The following is a 20,000-nucleotide window of genomic DNA, read 5'->3' as shown; positions in this document are numbered from 1 at the left end:
TCAGAGGTCTATGACAGGATGTCGCTGTGAATATTTAAAACGGCACACACACACACACATACACACACACACACACACACACACCCTCCTGCTGGTGGCCTTTTGTATCGTCTGTCTTGCGAAGGAAGGGAAATGTCAGCACATTCAGTGTAGAAGTGGGTCCCAAGATGAGAGAGAACACTCTACTGCACATGCTCAGTCTGCCAAACGCCACTTCAGATGCGATCAGCCCTGAGCGAATCAGATTGGCTGTAGACTATGACACACTCTCATGTTCAAACAGTCTATTATGAATCAGCCAAAACATAGCAAGGTAGCGCTCACTACTGCTGCAAAGCGTAATTACACTACTGCTATCATTATAAAGAGGATGGAGAAAAGGAAGTGGAGAGGAGGGGAGGAGGAGGAGAGAAGGGGAGGGGAGGAGGAGGAGAGAAGGGGAGGAGGAGGAGGAGAGAAGGGGAGGAGGTGGATAAGGGGAGGAAGTGAATAAGAAGAGAAGGGGAGGAGGAAGAGGAGAGAAGGGGAGGAGGTGGAGAAGGAGAGGATGTGGAGGAGGAGAGAAGTGGAGGAGGAGGAGGAGAGAAGGGGAGGAGGAGGAGGAGAGAAGGGGAGGAGGAGGAGGAGGAGAAGGGGAGGAGGAGGAGGAGAGAAGGGGAGGAGGTGGAGGAGAGAAGGGGAGGAGGTGGATAAGGGGAGGAAGTGAATAAGAAGAGAAGGGGAGGAGGAAGAGGAGAGAAGGGGAGGAGGTGGAGAAGGAGAGGATGTGGAGGAGGAGAGAAGTGGAGGAGGAGGAGAAGGGGAGGAGGTGGAGGAGGGGAGGATTAGAGAAGTGGAGGAGGAGAGAAGGGGAGGTGGAGGAGGGGAGGAGTAGAGAAGGGGAGGAGGAAAGAAGGGGAGGTGGAGGTGGTGGAGGAAGGGCGAAGGGGAGGGAAAGGAGAAGGGTAGGAGGTGGAGAAAGGGGAGGAGGAGAAAAGTGGAGGGGAGGAGAAGGAGGTGGAGTAGGAGGTAAAGAATCAGATATAGACTAAGTAGACACCACCCACTATGTTGAGTAGTATGAATGCTCTCCCCTCTCTTCTTTTCCTCCCCCCTGTCTCTCGCTTAATTCAATTTCAATTTAAGGGCTTTATTTATCTCACTCTGTCTCTCTCTGTCTATTTCTCTCTCTCAGCCAGACTACACACCCCTCTGTCTCTGTCTTTGCCAAACCGTAGAGGAAATCAAGTGATTGGCTGTTAGGTGCCTTCCCTTGAGTCAGCACGCCACACATACACACACGGTCCAGTTCTGCCTTAGGGGGAGATACAGTTAGACATGATCGTTTAGATTGATCTGATAGTCTCTCTGTCTGCCAACCCTGCCCTCCTAAATCAAATGCATTTATAAAGCCCTTCTTACATCAGCTGTTATCTCAAAGTGCTGTACAGAAACCAAGTCTAAAACCCCAAACATCAAGCAATGCAGGTGTAGAAGCACGGTGGCTAGGAAAAACTCCCTAGAAAGGCCAAAACCTAGGAAGAAACCTAGAGAGGAACCAGGATATGATGGGTGGCCAGTCCTCTTCTGGCTGTGCCGGGTGGAGATTATAACAGAACATGGCCAAGATGTTCATAGATGACCAGCATGGTCAAATAATAATAATCACATTAGTTGTCCAGGGTGCAGCAAGTCAGCACCTCAGGAGTAAATGTCAGTTGGCTTTTCATAGCCGATCATAGCCGTAAACACACACACACACACACACACACACACACACACACACACTGTCTGTCTACATACACATCCCTCATAAAACCATCAGTGGAAAGACTCATATTTACCTCTGAAAGATTTCAAAGATTCTGGAGCCAAGAGCATGACATGACCACAGTTAGAGAGATAACCAACTGTTCCCTCTACAACAGTTAGAGAGATAACCAACTGTTCCCTCTACAACAGTTAGAGAGAGAGACCAACTGTTCCCTCTACAACAGTTAGAGAGATAACCAACTGTTCCCTCTACAACAGTTAGAGAGATAACCAACTGATCCCTCTACAACAGTTAGAGAGATAACCAACTGTTCCATCTACAACAGCTAGAGAGATAAACAACTGTTCCCTCTACAACAGCTAGAGAGATAACCAACTGTTCCCTCTACAACAGTTAGAGATATAACCAACTGTTCCCTCTACAACAGTTAGAGATATAACCAACTGTTCCCTCTACAACAGTTAGAGAGATAACCAACTGTTCCCTCTACAACAGTTAGAGAGATAACCAACTGTTCCCTCTACAACAGTTAGAGAGATAACCAACTGTTCCCTCTACAACAGTTAGAGAGATAACCAACTGTTCCCTCTACAACAGTTAGAGAGATAACCAACTGTTCCCTCTACAACAGTTAGAGAGATAACCAACTGTTCCCTCTACAACAGTTAGAGAGATAACCAACTGTTCCCTCTACAACAGTTAGAGAGATAACCAACTGTTCCCTCTACAACAGTTAGAGAGATAACCAACTGTTCCCTCTACAACAGTTAGAGAGATAACCAACTGTTCCCTCTACAACAGTTAGAGAGATAACCAACTGTTCCCTCTACAACAGTTAGAGAGATAACCAACGGTTCCCCCTACAACAGTTAGAGAGATAACCAACGGTTCCCCCTACAACAGTTAGAGAGATAACCAACTGTTCCCTCTACAACAGTTAGAGAGATAACCAACTGTTCCCTCTACAACATTTAGAGATATAACCAACGGTTCCCTCTACAACAGTTAGAGAGATAACCAACGGTTCCCTCTACAACAGTTAGAGAGATAACCAACGGTTCCCTCTACAACAGTTAGAGAGATAACCAACGGTTCCCTCTACAACAGTTAGAGAGATAACCAACTGTTCCCTCTACAACAGTTAGAGAGATAACCAACTGTTCCCTCTACAACAGTTAGAGAGATAACCAACTGTTCCCTCTACAACAGTTGGAGAGATAACCAACTGTTCCCCCTACAACAGTTAGAGAGATAACCAACTGTTCCCTCTACAACATTTAGAGAGATAACCAACTGTTCCCCTACAACAGTTAGAGAGATAACCAACTGTTCCCTCTACAACAGTTAGAGATATAACCAACTGTTCCCTCTACAACAGTTAGAGAGATAACCAACTGTTCCCCCTACAACAGTTAGAGAGATAACCAACTGTTCCCTCTACAACAGTTGGAGAGATAACCAACTGTTCCCCCTACAACAGTTAGAGAGATAACCAACTTTTCCCTCTACAACAGTTAGAGAGATAACCAACTGTTCCCTCTACAACAGTTAGAGAGATAACCAACTGTTCCCTCTACAACAGTTAGAGAGATAACCAACTGTTCCCTCTACAACAGTTAGAGAGATAACCAACGGTTCCCTCTACAACATTTAGAGAGATAACCAACGGTTCCCTCTACAACAGTTAAAGAGATAACCAACTGTTCCCTCTACAACAGTTAGAGAGATAACCAACGGTTCCCTCTACAACAGTTAGAGAGATAACCAACGGTTCCCTCTACAACAGTTAGAGAGATAACCAACGGTTCCCTCTACAACAGTTAGAGAGATAACCAACGGTTCCCTCTACAACAGTTAGAGAGATAACCAACTGTTCCCTCTACAACAGTTAGAGAGATAACCAACTGTTCCCTCTACAACAGTTAGAGAGATAACCAACTGTTCCCTCTACAACAGTTAGAGATAAAAACCAACGGTCTTTTCTACAAACACAATTTTCTTCAGAGCTGACATCTTCTCAAAAATCTTCTCTCCCCTCTCCCCCCATCTCATCTTCTCTCCCCTCTCCCCCCATCTCATCTTCTCTCCCCTCATCTCATCTTCTCTCCCCTCTCCCCCATCTCATCTTCTCTCCCCTCATCTCATCTTCTCTCCCCTCATCTCATCTTCTCTCCCCCATCTAATTTTCTCTCCTCTCCCCCATCTCATCTTCTCTCCCCCCATCTCATCTTCTCTCCCCTCTCCCCCATCTCATCTTCTCTCCCCTCTCCCCCATCTCATCTTCTCTCCCTCTCCCCCATCTCATCTTCTCTCCCCTCTCCCCCATCTCATCTTCTCTCCCCTCTCCCCCATCTCATCTTCTCTCCCCTCTCCCCTCCCCCATCTCATCTTCTCTCCCCTCTCCCCATCTCATCTTCTCTCCCCCCCATCTCCCCCATCTCATCTTCTCTCCCCTCTCCCCCATCTCATCTTCTCTCCCCCATCTCATCTTCTCTCCCCTCTCCCCCATCTCATCTTCTCTCCCCCCATCTCATCTTATCTCCCCTCTCCTACCATCTCATCTTCTCTCCCCTCTCCCCCATCTCATCTTCTCTCCCCCATCTCATCTTCTCTCTCCTCTCCCCCCATCTCATCTTCTCTCCCCCATCTCATCTTCTCTCCCCTCTCCCCATCTCATCTTCTCTCCCCTCTCCCCCATCTCATCTTCTCTCCCCTCTCCCCCATCTCATCTTCTCTCCCCTCTCCCCATCTCATCTTCTCTCCCCTCTCCCCCATCTCATCTTCTCTCCCCTCTCCCCCATCTCATCTTCTCTCCGCTCTCCCCATCTCATCTTCTCTCCCCTCTCCCCCATCTCATCTTCTCTCCCTCTCCCCCATCTCATCTTCTCTCCCCCATCTCATCTTCTCTCCCCTCTCCCCATCTCATCTTCTCTCCCCCATCTCATCTTATCTCCCCTCTCCTACCATCTCATCTTCTCTCCCTCTCCCCCATCTCATCTTCTCTCCCCCATCTCATCTTCTCTCTCCTCTCCCCATCTCATCTTCTCTCCCCTCTCCCCCATCTCATCTTCTCTCCCCTCTCCCCCATCTCATCTTCTCTCCCCTCTCCCCATCTCATCTTCTCTCCTCCCCATCCCCCTCTCCCCCATCTCATCTTCTCTCCCCTCTCCCCCATCTCATCTTCTCTCCCCTCTCCCCATCTCATCTTCTCTCCCCTCTCCCCCATCTCATTTTCTCTCCTCTCCAATCCAATCCTCTCCTCTCTTCTCCTCAGCAGTAACGTTAAAGCCATAAGTATAAATAAGACATATTATGGGCTTTTACAGATATGAATAATGAATTACAATAAAAAAGTAATATTTAACTGTCTTAACCTCATTCTGCCATGTCAGTGTGTTCGGTCCCGTACACTGCTGAGTGGGTGTCTGTGTACTACTGAGTGGGTGTCTGTGTGTGCTGCTTGTGTGTATGTGTGTGTGCCCACTCTCTCTACCGTGTGTGTGTGTGTGTGTCTCTGTGTCTCACTATCATACAGAGATATTTAACACGGTGTCCTATGTTTCAGACCCCAACACTGTTCTACCAGACCCTGCATTACCAGAGGAACCCGAGAGAGGGAAGGACAACGCTCTGGGAGGAGACTTCAGTCCTAGCCCTGAGGACAACCAGCTGCCTGGAGCAGGAGAGCCAGGCAACACTGGTGAGATAACAACCCTAACCCCTTTAGAACCTGACAGATCCCAACGGAACCTAAAAGAACAAAAATTACCTTAAGAATGTAGAACCCATGGACATGGACAGGGAAAGAGAGAAGGGAGAGAGAGAAGAGAGAAGTGTGGACAGGGAGAGAGACGAGAGAATGAAAGAGAAGTCTGGACAGGGAGAGAGAGGAGAGAAGTGTGGACAGAGAGAGAGAAGTCTGGACAGGGAGAGAGAGAAGAGAGAAGTGTGGACAGGGAGAGAGAGGAGAGAGAGAGAAGTCTGGACAGGGAGAGAGAAGAGAGAAGTCTGGACAGGGAGAGAGAGGAGAGAGAGAGAAGTCTGGACAGGGAGAGAGAGAAGAGAGAAGTGTGGACAGGGAGAGAGAGAAAGAGAAGTCTGGACAGGGAGAGAGAAGAGAGAAGGATAGAGAAGTCTGGACAGGGAGAGAGAGGAGAGAGAGAGGTCTGGACAGGGAGAGAGAGAAGAGAGAAGTGTGGACAGGGAGAGAGAGGAGAGAGAGAAGTGTGGACAGGGAGAGAGAGCGAGAGAGAAGTGTGGACAGGGAGAGAGAGACGAGAGAAGGAGAGAGAATTCTGGACAGGGAGAGAGAGAGAGAAGGAGAGAGAAGTCTGGACAGTTAGAGAGAGAGAGAGAGAGAGAGAGAGAGAAGTGTGGACAGGGAGAGAGAGGAGAGAGAGAAGTGTGGACAGGGAGAGAGAGCGAGAGAGAAGTGTGGACAGGGAGAGAGAGACGAGAGAAGGAGAGAGAATTCTGGACAGGGAGAGAGGGAGAGAGAAGGAGAGAGAAGTCTGGACAGTGAGAGAGAGAGAGAGAGAGAGAGAGAGAGAGAGAGAGAGAGAGAAGTGCGGACAGTGAGAGAGTGACTGAGAGAGATTTCTGGCAGTAGCTGCTGATATACATGGAAATATAAATGCAACATGTAAAGTGTTGGTCCCATGTTTCATGAGCTGAAACAGCCTGTAGGGAACCACACTGCATCCCACTGCTGGCTTGCTTCTGAAGCTAAGCAGGGTTGGTCTCTGGATGGGAGACCAGATGCTGCTGGAAGTGGTGTCGGAGGTACCCTTTCCTCTGGTGTAAATAAATATCCCAATTCCCCAGGGCAGTGATTGGGGACATTACCCTGTGTAGGGTGCCGTCTTTCGGATGGGACGTTAAACGGGTGTCCTGACTCTCTGTGGTCACTAAAGATCCCATGGCACTTATCTTAAGAGTAGTGGTGTTAACCCTGGTGTCCTGGCTAAATTCCCAGTCTGGCCCTCATACCATCAAGGCCACCTAATCATCCCCAGTTTATAATTGGCTCATTCATCCCCCTCCTCTCCCCTGTAACTATTCCCTAGGTTGTTGCTGTAAATGAGAATGTGTTCTCAGTCAACTTACCTGGTAAAATAAGGTTTTAAAAGAGATCCCAGACATTTCCCATACTTACAAAAAGCTTATTTCTCTAAAATGTTGTGCACAAATTTGTTTTCATCCCGGTTAGTAAGCATTTCTTCTTTGCCAAGAGAATCCAGCCACCTGACAGGTGTGACATATTAAGAAGCTGATTAAACAGCATGATCATTACAGAGGAGCACCTTGTGCTGGGGACAATAAAAGGCCACTCTAAAATGTGCAGTTTTGTCACACAACACAATGCCACAGATGCCTCAAGTTGTGAGGGAGCGTGCAATTGACATGCTGACTGCAGGAATGTCCACCAGAGCTGTTGCCAGATAATTTAATGTTAATTCTTCTACCATAAGCCGCCTCCAACTTTTTTAGAGAATTTGGCAGTAGGTCCAACCAGCCTCACAACCACATCGTCGTGTTGGTAAGCGTTTTGCTGTTGTCAACGTTGTGAACAGAGTGCCCCATGGTGGCGGTGGGGTTATGGTATGGTGTTTCCTGTTGTCAACGTTGTGAACAGAGTGCCCCATGGTGGCGGTGGGGTTATGGTATGGTGTTTCCTGATGTCAACGTTGTGAACAGAGTGCCCCATGGTGGCGGTGGGGTTATGGTATGGTGTTTCCTGATGTCAACGTTGTGAACAGAGTGCCCCATGGTGGCGGTGGGGTTATGGTATGGTGTTTCCTGATGTCAACGTTGTGAACAGAGTGCCCCATGGTGGCGGTGGGGTTATGGTATGGGCAAACATAAGCTACGGACAACGAACACAATTGCCTCTTATCGATTGCAATTTGAGTGCACAGAATTGGCGAGATCCTGAGGCCCATCGTGAGAACCATTTATTTTCTCCGTTACCAACAGATGCATGTACAGTGTATTCAGAAAGTATTCAGACCCCTTCACTTTTTCCACATTTTGTTACGTTACAGCCTTATTCTAAAATGTATTAAATTGTTTTTGGTTTTGATGGAGGCCACTGTGTTCTTGCGGATCTTCAATGCTGCAGACATTTTTTGGTACCCTTCCCCAGATCTGTGCCTTGACACAATTCTGTCTCAGAGCTCTACGGACAATTCCTTCGACCTCATGGCTTGGTTTTTGCTCTGACATGCACTGTCAACTGTGGGACCTTATATAGACAGGTGTGTGTCTTTCCAAATCATGTCCAATCAAATTAATTTAAGACAGGTGGCCTCCAATCATGTTGTAGAAACATCTCAAGAATGATCAATGTAAACAGGATACACTTGAGCTCAATTTCAAGTCTCATAGCAAAGGGTCAGAATGCATACAGTGACAAGAAACAGTATGTGAACCCTTTGGAATTACCTGGATTTCCTGCCCAAATTGGTCATAAAATTTGATCTCAACAGTAGACAAACACAGTCTTCTTAAACTAATAACACAAAAAATTATACGTTTTCATGTCTTTATTGAACACACTGTGTAAACATTCATAGTGTTGGGTGGGAATTTTATGTGAACCCTTGGATTTTATAACTAGTTGACCCTCCTTTGGCAGCAATAATCTCAACCAAACATTTTCTGTAGTTGCGGAAGAATTTTGGACCATTCCTTTACAATACTGTTTCAGTTCAGTAATATTCTTGGGATGTCTGTTGTGAACCGCTCTCCTGAGGTCATGTAACAGCATCTCAATGGGGTTGAGGTCAGGACTGACTGGGCCACTCCAGAAGGCGTATTTTCTTCTGTTGAAGCCATTCTGTTGTTGATTTACTTCTGTGTTTTGGGTCGTTGTCCTGTTGCATCATCCAACTCCTGTTGAGCTTAAATTGGCGGACAGATAGCCTTACATTCTCCTGCAATTCATTTTTACTTCTATGATAGCAAGCTGTCCAGGCCCAGGAAGCAGCAAAGCAGCCCCAAACCATGATGCTCCCTCCACCATACTTTACAGTGGGGATGAGGTTTTGATGTTGGTGTGCTGTACCTTTTTTTCTCCACACATAGTGTTGTGTTTCCTTCCAAACAACTCAACTTTAGTTTCATCTGTCCACAGAATATTTAGCCAGTAGCGCTGTGGAACATCCAGATGCTCTTTTGCGAACTTCAGACGTTCAACAATGTTTATATTGGACAGCAGTGGCTTCTTCCGTGGTGTCCTCCCATGAACACCATTCTTGTTTAGTGTTTTATGTATCGTAGACTCGTCAACAGAGATGTTCCAGAGATTTCTGTAAGTCTTTAGCTGACACGCTAAGATTCTTCTTAACCTCATGGAGTATTCTGCACTGTTCTCTTGCAGTCATCTTTGCAAGATGGCCACTCAAGGAACAGTGCTGAACTTTCTCCATTCATAGACAAGGGCTTTTAGAGATACTTTTGTAACCCTTTCCAGCTTTATGCAAGTCAACAATTCTTAATCTTGTGTCTTCTGAGATCTCTTTTGTTCGAGGTATGGTTCACATCAGGCAATGCTTCTTGTGAATAACAAACAGTGTTTTTTATAGGACAGGGCAGCTCTAACCAGCATCTCCAATCTCGTCTCAATGATTGTACTCCAGGTTAGCAGACTCCTGACGCCAATGAGCTTTTGGAGGAGTCTGTTTTTACTTTGTAAGGCAACAAAATGTGGAGGGTCTGAATACTTTCCTAATGCATTTATTCTCAGTCATGTCTGTAATGATTGATTTAAATTGATATCAACTCAGCTACTGTAAATCTCCCATTTTTTAATCAATTTGAAAATAAGGCAACAAAATGTGGAGGGTCTGAATACTTTCCCCATTACCCCTAATTACCACCTCATCCCCCTCTCCTCCCCATCACCACCTCATCCCCTCTCCTCCCCATTACCACCTCATCCCCCCTCTCCCTCCCCATTACCACCTCATCCCCCTCTCCTCCCCATCACCACCTCATCCCCCTCTCCTCCCCATTACCACCTTCATCCCCCTCTCCTCCCCATCACCACCTCATCCCCCTCTCCTCCCCATTACCACCTCATCCCCTCTCCTCCCCATCACCACCTCATCCCCCTCTCCTCCCCATTACCACCTCATCCCCTCTCCCCTCCCCATTACCACCTCATCCCCTCTCCTCCCCATTACCACCTCATCCCCCTCTCTCCTCCCCATTACCACCTCATCCCCTCTCTCCTCCCCATTTACCACCTCATCCCCCTCTCCTCCCCATCCCCCCTCACCCCTCTCCTCCCCATCTCCCTCACCCCTCACCTCACCTCCCATCACCACCTCATCCCCCTCTCTCCTCCCCCATCACCACCTCATCCCCTCTCCTCCCCATCACCACCTCATCCCCCTCTCCCCATTACCACCTCATCCCCCTCTCCTCCCCATTACCACCTCATCCCCTCCTCCCCATCACCACCTCATCCCCTCCTCCCCATTACCACCTCATCCCCTCTCCTCCCCATTACCACCTCATCCCCCTCTCCCCATTACCACCTCATCCCCCTCCCTCCCCATCCCCCTCACCCCCTCTCCTCCCCATCTCCCCTCACCCTCTCCTCCCCATCACCACCTCATCCCCCTCTCCCCCATCACCACCTCTACATCCCTCTCCTCCCCATCACCACCTCATCCCCCTCTCCTCCCCATTACCACCTCATCCCCTCTCCTCCCCATTACCACCTCATCCCCCTCTCCTCCCCATCACCACCTCATCCCCTCCTCCCCATTACCACCTCATCCCCTCTCCTCCCCATCACCACCTCATCCCCTCTCTCCCCATTACCACCTCATCCCCTCTCCTCCCCATTACCACCTCATCCCCCTCTCTCCCCATCACCACCCTCATCCCCCCTCCTCCCCATTACCACCTCATCCCCTCCTCCCCCATTACCACCTCATCCCCCTCTCCTCCCATTACCACCTCATCCCCCTCTCCTCCCCATTACCACCTCCCCATCCCCCCTCCCCATTACCACCTCATCCCCCTCTCCTCCCCATCCCCCTCACCCCCTCTCCTCCCCATCTCCCTCACCCCCTCTCCTCCCCATCACCACCTCATCCCCCTCTCCTCCCCATCACCACCTCATCCCCCTCTCCTCCCCATCACCACCTCATCCCCCTCTCCTCCCCATTACCACCTCATCCCCCTCCCTCCCCCATTACCACCTCATCCCCCTCTCCTCCCCATCACCACCCCATCCCCTCCTCCCCATTACCACCTCATCCCCCTCTCCTCCCCATTACCACCTCATCCCCCTCCTCCCCATTACCACCTCATCCCCCTCTCCTCCCCATCCCCCCCTCACCCTCTCTCCTCCCCATCTCCCCTCACCCTCTCCTCCCATCTCCCCTCACCCCCTCTCTCCTCCCCATCACCACCTCATCCCCTCTCCTCCCCATCACCACCTCATCCCCTCTCCTCCCCATCACCACCTCATCCCCCTCTCCTCCCCATTACCACCTCATCCCCCTCTCCTCCCCATTACCACCTCATCCCCTCCTCCCCATCACCACCTCATCCCCCTCTCCTCCATCACCACCTCATCCCCCTCCTCCCCATTACCACCTCTCATCCCCCTCTCCTCATTACCACCTCATCCCCCTCTCTCCTCCCCATCACCACCTCATCCCCCTCCTCCCCCATTACCACCTCATCCCCTCTCCTCCCATTACCACCTCATCCCCTCTCCTCCCCATTACCACCTCATCCCCCTCTCTCCCCATTACCACCCCATCCCCTCTCATTTATTCTCAGTCATGTGAAATCCACCAATTATAATGAATTGATTTAAATTGAGTTCCTCATATCAACTGTAACCATCAGTCACTCTCTTTTCCATTAACCCTCCTTCCCACCTCCCCCTCCTCTAAATCCTCCTCCCCATCACCACCTCACTCTCCTCCCCCTCCCCATCCCCACTTCACCCCCTCTCCTCCCCATCCCCCCCCCCTCACCCCCTCCCCCTCCTCCCCATCACCACCTCACTCTCCCCTCCCCCCCATCCCCATGCCCACTTCCCCCTCTCCTCCCCACCCCTCTCCTCCCCATCCCCACCTCACCCCCTCTCCTCCCCATCACCACCTCATCCCCCTCTCCTCTCCTCCCCATCCCCACCTCACCCTCTCTCCTCCCTCTCCTCCCCATCCCCACTTCACCCCCTCTCCTCCCCATCCCCTCCCCCCTCACCCCCTCCCCTCATCCCCTCCTCCCCATCTCCACCTCATCCCCCATCCCCCTCCTCCCCATCACCACCTCATCCCCCTCTCCCCCTCCCCCCATCACCACCTCATCCCACCTCATCCCCCTCCTCCCCATCACCACCTCATCCCCCTCTCCTCCCCATCCCCTCCTCACCCCTCTCTCCCCATCACCACCTCATCCCCCTCTCCCCATCCCCATCCCCTCTACCACCACCTCATCCCCCTCTCCTCCCCCATCCCCCTCTCCTCACCCCCACTCTCCCCCTCTCCCCCCTCTCCCCATTACCACCTCATCCCCCTCTCCTCCCCATTACTACCTCATCCCCCTCTCCTCCCCCCCTCTCCTCCCCATCACCACCTCATCCACCTCATCCCCCTCTCTCCCCATCACCACCCCCCCCTCTCCTCCCCATCCACCTCATCCCCCTCTCCTCCCCATTACCACCACCTCCCCTCCTCCCCCCCCCCATCACCACCTCATCCCCCTCTCCTCCCCATTACCACCTCATCCCCCTCCCCCTCCCCCTCTCCTCCCCATCCTCCCCATCACCACCTCATCCCCCTCTCCTCCCCATTACCACCTCATCCCCCTCCCCCTCCTCCCCATCACCACCTCATCCCCCTCCTCCCCATCACCACCTCATCCCCCTCTCCCCTCCCCATTACCACCCACCTCATCCCCCTCTCCTCCCACCTCATCCATCACCACCTCCCCATCCCCTCTCCCCTCTCCCCATCACCACCTCATCCCCCTCTCCTCCCCATTACCACCTCATCCCCCTCTCCTCCCCATCACCACCTCATCCCCCTCTCCTCCCCATTACCACCTCATCCCCCTCTCCTCCCACTACACAAAGGGATGAACTCGCCTCACTCCGTGTTCTTAGGAAACTATGCAGTATTTAGTTTTTTTATGTATTATTTCTTACAAGTCTTATTACATACAGCAGGGAAGAACTATTGGATACAAGAGCAACGTCAACTTACCAACATTACGACCAGGAATACCACTTTCCCAAAGAGGATCCTTTGATCGGACTTCCACCCTGGACATTGGATCTAATCCCAGTAGTCGACCCAAAACAACGGTGCCGCAGAAGGGGCAGACGAAGCGGCCACCTGGCCAGGCTCCTTAGACGTGCACATCGAGTATAGTACTCGCCAATGTCCACTCTCTTGACAACAAGGTAGATGAAATTCGAGCAAGGGTTGCCTTGCAGAGAGACATCCAGATGGTAACATTCTCTGTTTTACAGAAACGTGGCTCTCTCGGGATATGTTGTCGGAATTGGTTCAGCCACCGGGCTTCTCCATGCATGGCTCCGACAGAGATACACACCTCACTGGGAAGAGGAAGGGCGGGGGTGTATGCTTCATGATTAATGACTCATGGTGTAATCATAACAACATACAGGAACTCAAGTCCTTCTGATCACCCTACCTAGAATTCCTTACAATCAAATGCGGGCCATTTTACCTACCAAGAGAATTCTCGTCAGTTATAGTCACTTCTGTGTACATTCACCCTCAAGCGGACACGAAGACGGCCATCAAGGAACTTCGCTGGACTATATGCAAACTGGAAACCATACATCCTGAGGCAGCATTTATTGATCATATCACCTGCACCTTACCTGACACCCTAGACCCACTTCAGTTTGCATACCGCCCCAATAGATCCACAGACGATGCAATCGCCACCACTGCACAATGCACTATCCCATCTGGACAAAAGAATACCTATGTAAGAATGCTGTTCATTGACTACAGCTCAGCATTCAACACCATAGTACCCTCCAAGCTCATCATTAAGCTTGAGGCCCTGGTTCCCCACCCCACCCTGTGCAATTGGGTCTTGGAATTTCTGACAGGCCGCCCAACAGGTGGTGACGGTAGGAAACAACATCTCCACTTCACTGACCCTCAACACTGGGGCCCCACAAGGGTGCATGCTCAGCCCTCTCCTGTACTCCCTGTTCACCCACGACTGCGTGGCCATGCACGCCTCCAACTCAATCATCAAGATTGCAGACGACACAACAGTAGTGGACTTGATTACCAACAACGACGAGACTGCCTAGAAGGAGAAAGTGAGGGCTCTGGGAGTGTGGTGTCAGGAAAATAACCCACATTGAGGGGACAATAGTGGAGAAGGTGGACAGTTGTAAGTTCCTCGGCGTACACATCATAGACAAACAGACAGTGTGGTGAAGAAGGCGCAACGGCGCCTCTTCAACCTCAGGAGGCTGAAGAAATTTGGCTTGTCACCTAAAACCCTGACAAACTTTTACAGATGCACAATCGAGAGCATCCTGTCAGGCTGTATTACAGCCTAGTACGGCAACTGCACCGCCCTCAACCGCAGGGCTATCCAGAGGATGGTGCGGTCTGCACAATGCATCACCGGGGGCAAACTACCTAACCTCCATGACACCGACAGCACCCGATGTCACAGGAAGGCCAAAAAGATCATCAAGGACATCAACCACCCGAGCCACTGCGTGTTCACCCGCTTTATTCCAGAAGGAAAGGTCGGTACAGGTGCATCACAGCTGAGACGAGAGACTGAAAAACAGCTTCTATCTCAAGGCCATCAGACTGCTATACAGCCATCACTAACACAAAGAGGCTGCTGCCTACATTGAGACCCAATCTCTAGCCACTTTAATAAATGGATCACTAGTCACTTCATACAATGCCACTCTAAATAATGCCACTTTAATATTGTTTACATATCTTACATTACTCATATCACATTTACAGTTCAACCACTCCACAAATTTCTTGTTAACAAACTATAGTTTTGGCAAGTCGGTTAGGACATCTACTTTGTGCATGACACAAGTAATTTTTCCAACAATTGTTTACAGACAGATTATTTAACAGTGAGTCAGAAGTTTACATACACTAAGTTGACTGTGCCTTTTAACAGCTTGGAAAATTCCATCAAATGATGTCATGGCTTTAGAAGCTTCTGATAGGCTATTTGATGTCATTTGAGTCAATTGGAGGTGTACCTGTGGATGTATTTCAAGGCCTACCTTAAAACTCAGTGCCCCTTTGCTTGACATCATGGGAAAATCAAAAGAAATCATCCAAGACCTTAGAAAAAAATTGTAGACCTCCACAAGTCTGGTTCATCCTTGAGAGCAATTTCCAAACACCTGAAGGTACCACGTTCATCTGTACACCATGGGACCACGCAGCCGTCATACCGCTCAGGAAGGAGACGCGTTCTGTCTCCTACAGATGAACATAATTTGGTGCGAAAAGTGCAAATCAATCCCAGAACAACAGCAAAGGACCTTGTGAAGATGCTGGAGGAAACAGGTACAAAAGTATCTATATCCACAGTAAAACAAGTCTAATATCGACATAACCTGAAAGGCCGCTCAGCAAGGAAGAAGCCACTGCTCCAAAACTGTCATAAAAAAGCCAGACTACGGTTTGCAACTGCATATGGGGACAAAGATCATACTGCACACGGGGACAAAGATCATACTGCACATGGGGACAAAGATCATACTGCACACAAAGATCATACTGGGGGACAAAGATCATACTGGGGACACATGGGGACAAAGATCATACTGCACACGGGGACAAAGATCATACTGCACATGGGGACAAAGATCATACTGCACATGGGGACAAAGATCATACTGCACATGGGGACAAAGATCATACTGCACATGGGGACAAAGATCATACTGCACATGGGGACAAAGATCATACTGCACACGGGGACAAAGATCATACTGCACATGGGGACAAAGATCATACTGCACATGGGGACAAAGATCATACTGCACACGGGGACAAAGATCATACTGCACACGGGGATCATACTGACAAAAAGATCATACTGCACATGGGGACAAAGATCATACTGCACACGGGGACAAAGATCATACTGCACATGGGGACAAAGATCATACTGCACATGGGGACAAAGATCATACTGGGGGACAAAGATCATACTGCACATGGGGACAAAGATCATACTGCACACGGGGACAAAGATCATACTGCACATGGGGACAAAGATCATACTGCACATGGGGACAAAGATCATACTGCACATGGGGACAAAGATCATACTTTTTGAAGAAATGTCCTCTGGTCTGATAAAGGAGGGACTGGTGCACTTCACAAAATTGATAGAAAATAGCTTTATGAGGAAGGAAAATTATGTGGATATATTGAAGCTACATCTCAAGACATTAGTCAGGAATTAAAAGCTTGGTTGCAAATGGGTCTTTTCCAAATGGACAATGACCCCAAGCATACTTCCAAAGTTGTGACAAAATGACTTAAGGACAACAAAGTCATGGAATTGGATTGGCCATTGCAAAGCCCTGACCTCAATCCTATAGAAAATGTGTGGGCAGAACTGAAAAAGCATGTGCGAGCAAGGAGGCCTACAAACCTGACTCAGTTACACCAGCTCTGTCAGGAGGAATGGGCCAAAATTCACCCAGCTTATTGTGGGAAGCTTGTGGAAGGCTACCCGAAATGTTTGACCAAAGTTAAATACATTTTTGACCCACTGCGAATGTGATGAAAGAAATAAAAGCTGAAATAAATCATTCTCTCTACTATTATTCTGACATTTCACATTCTTAAAATAAAGTGGTGATCCTAACTGACCTAAGACAGGGAATTTTTACTAGGATTAAATGTCAGGAATTGTGAAAAACGTAGTTTAAATGTATTTGGCTTAGGTGTATGTAAACTTCCGACTTCAACTGTATATACTATATTTTATACCATCTATTGCACCTTGTCTATGCCGCTCGGCCATCGCTCATCCATATATTTATATGTATATATTGTTGTTTATTAGGTAGTTGTTGTGGAATTGTTAGATTACTTGTTAGATATCACTGCACTGTCGGAACTAGAAGCACAAGCATTTCGCTCCACTCGCAATAACATGTGCTAACCATGTGTATGTGACCAATAACATTTGATTTGATTTTATATCTCCCCTGGCCTCACCCAGGGCCTCTCACCTGGCCTCTCCCTGGGGCCTCTTCCTGGGCCTCTCACCTGGCCTCTCACCTGGCCTCTCCCTGGGGCCTCTTCCTGGGCCTCTCACCTGGCCTCTCACCTGGCCTCTCCCTGGGCCTCTCCCTGGGCCTCTCCCTGGGCCTCTCACCTGGCCTCTCCCTGGTCCTCTCACCTGTTCTCACCTGGCCTCTCCCTGGGCCTCTCACCTGGCCTCTCCCTGGGTCTCTCCCTGGGTCTCTCCCCTGGCCTCTCCCTGGGCCTCTCACCTGGCCTCTCCCTGGGCCTCTCACCTGGCCTCTCCCTGGGCCTCTCACCTGGCCTCTCACTGGGCCTCTCCCCTGCCCTCTCCCTGGGCCTCTCAACTGGCCTCTCCCCTGGCCTCTCCCTGGGCCTCTCACCTGGCCTCTCCCTGGGCCTCTTCCCTGTACAACTGTGGCCTAGATGTTTGAAACATCTTTCTGTAGTCTAGGCTATTGGCTTGTCTGTGTCAGTCCTATTCATCTGAGTGATGTTGGGTGTTGACCACAGATTACATTTACAGGGTCATCTTGATTTTAAACTAATTCAATTAGATGACATCAATAGCCCTTGTCAATCCCCCTAAACAAATGCAAAGAATTTGTTGTTGTTCTAGGCATTAATTTCGTTAAGTTTGGGTGGAAGGTAGCCTAGTGGTTAGAGCGTTGGGTCAGTAACCAAAAGGTTGGTGAATCAAATCCCCAAGCTGCCAAGGTCAAAATCTGTCGTTCTGCCCCTGAACAAGGCAGTTAACTCACTGTTCCGAGGCCGTCATTGTAAATTAGAATGAGTTCTTAACTGACTTGCCTAGTTAAATAAAGGTTAAATCAAGGTTAGATAAAGGTTAAATAAACATACATTCCTGTAACTGAATGCACAATTGGTTGCATTCTACAAACTCACCTTTTACTTTCTCATTCTCTCCCTCCCCCTTTCTCATTCTCTCTCTCCCCCTCTCTCTCATTCTCCCTCCCCCCTTTCTCATTCTCTCTCTCCCCCTCTCTCTCATTCTCTCTCCCCCCTTTCTCATTCTCTCTCTCCCCCTCTCTCTCATTCTCCCTCCCCCTTTCTCATTCTCTCTCTAACCATCTCTCTCATTCTCTCCCCTTCTCTCTTCCCCTCCCTCCTCCAGACTCTATAAACCAGGACAACAGGTCAGGAGGTTCCAGCAGCAGTGACAGCATCCTGGGGTCAAAGGTTGCTGTGTTTTCAGCCATCGGAGCTGGCTGCATCATCTTCCTCCTCCTCATCCTCTTTCTCGTCATCCTGCTCATCAAGATGAGGAAGAGAGTCCAGAAGCACTCTCACGCCCAGCCACACCCCTCCACCATGGCACTCAGCACGCTGTCCAATCAGAGCAAGCTGCCTGGCAGCGGGGGCACAGCCGGGACGGAACCCAGTGACATCATCATCCCGCTGCGGACGGAGAATAACTACTGCCCTCACTACGAGAAGGTGAGCGGTGACTACGGACATCCTGTTTATATCGTACAGGAGATGCCTCCACAGAGCCCAGCAAACATCTACTACAAAGTCTGAGAGAGGAGGAGAGGAGAGAGCATCTACTACAAAGTCTGAGAGAGGAGGAGAGGAGAGAGCATCTACTACAAAGTCTGAGAGAGGAGGAAAGGAGAGAGCATCTACTACAAAGTCTGAGAGAGGAGGAGATGAGAGAGCATCTACTACAAAGTCTGAGACAGGAGGAGAGGAGAGAGCATCTACTACAAAGTCTGAGAGAGGAGGAGAGGAGAGAGCATCTACTACAAAGTCTGAGAGAGGAGGAGAGGAGAGAACATCTACTACAAAGTCTGAGAGAGGAGGAGAGGAGAGAACATCTACTACAAAGTCTGAGAGGAGGAGGAGAGGAGAGAACATCTACTACAAAGTCTGAGAGAGGAGGAGAGGAGAGAACATCTACTACAAAGTCTGAGAGGACGAGGAGCACATTAATATCCTCTAAATGAGAAAAGCAAATGAACATCTACAATATCCACTACAGTGTGAGTTGAAGAGAGAAGGACAGGAGAGATTGAACATCCACTACAGTGTGAGTTGAAGAGAGAAGGACAGGAGAGATTGATTACTCTGCTACTGGACTGTTTTATTTTAATTTGGGGACTTGGCTTTTAACAAGCCCTTGTTTTTCTACCACCTACTGACCTAAGGAAAGGACACTTGACAGTGGACCATGGACTGATCCAGAGAAACTGAACTGACAGAAACTGTCCAGTACACCTTGTCCTGTTGATGTGATGTTTTACCCTCTATCCTCCTGTCCTCTATCCTCCTGTCCTCTATCCTCCCGTCATGACCTCCTGTCCTCTATCCTCCTGTCCTCTATCCTCCCGTCATGACCTCCTGTCCTCTATCCTCCTGTCCTCTATCCTCCCGTCATGACCTCCTGTCCTCTATCCTCCTGTCCTCTATCCTCCTGTCCTCTATCCTCCCGTCCTCTATCCTCCCGTCATGACCTCCTGTCCTCTATCCTCCTGTCCTCTATCCTCCTGTCCTCTATCCTCCTGTCCTCTATCCTCCTGTCCTCTATCCTCCTGTCCTCTATTCTCCTGTCCTCTATCCTCCTGTCCTCTATCCTCCTGTCCTCTATCCTCCTGTCCTCTATCCTCCTGTCCTCTATCCTCCTGTCCTCTATCCTCCTGTCCTCTATCCTCCTGTCCTCTATCCTCCCGTCATGACCTCCTGTCCTCTATCCTCCTGTCCTCTATCCCCCTGTCCTCTATCCTCCCGTCCTCTATCCTCCTGTCCTCTATCCTCCTGTCCTCTATCCTCCTGTCCTCTATCCTCCCGTCATGACCTCCTGTCCTCTATCCTCCTGTCCTCTATCCTCCTGTCCTCTATCCTCCCGTCATGACCTCCTGTCCTCTATCCCCCTGTCCTCTATCCTCTTGTCCTCTATCCTCCTGTCCTCTATCCCCCTGTCCTTTATCCTCCTGTCCTCTATCCTCCTG

General features: G+C 49.6%; 1 protein-coding gene across 1 annotated transcript in view; it reads left to right on the top strand.

Moving 5' to 3' along the window:
- Nucleotides 1–20,000, top strand: part of LOC135571760 (ephrin-B1-like) — a 259,368-nt gene that overhangs the window by 238,126 nt on the left and 1,242 nt on the right. The window contains exons 4-5 of the mRNA XM_065018405.1: nt 5,319–5,453; nt 18,167–20,000. The exon at nt 18,167–20,000 is cut by the window's right edge and continues 1,242 nt beyond it. Coding sequence (XP_064874477.1) covers nt 5,319–5,453; nt 18,167–18,573 — 542 coding nt within the window. The 3' untranslated portion in view covers nt 18,574–20,000. The remainder of the gene's footprint in view (nt 1–5,318; nt 5,454–18,166) is intronic.

The sequence above is a fragment of the Oncorhynchus nerka genome, linkage group LG5 (genome assembly GCF_034236695.1).
Source record: "Oncorhynchus nerka isolate Pitt River linkage group LG5, Oner_Uvic_2.0, whole genome shotgun sequence".
Lineage (NCBI taxonomy): Eukaryota > Metazoa > Chordata > Actinopteri > Salmoniformes > Salmonidae > Oncorhynchus > Oncorhynchus nerka.
The sequence above is the reverse complement of the archived record's forward strand: the minus strand, read 5'-3'. Positions and strand labels throughout refer to the sequence as shown.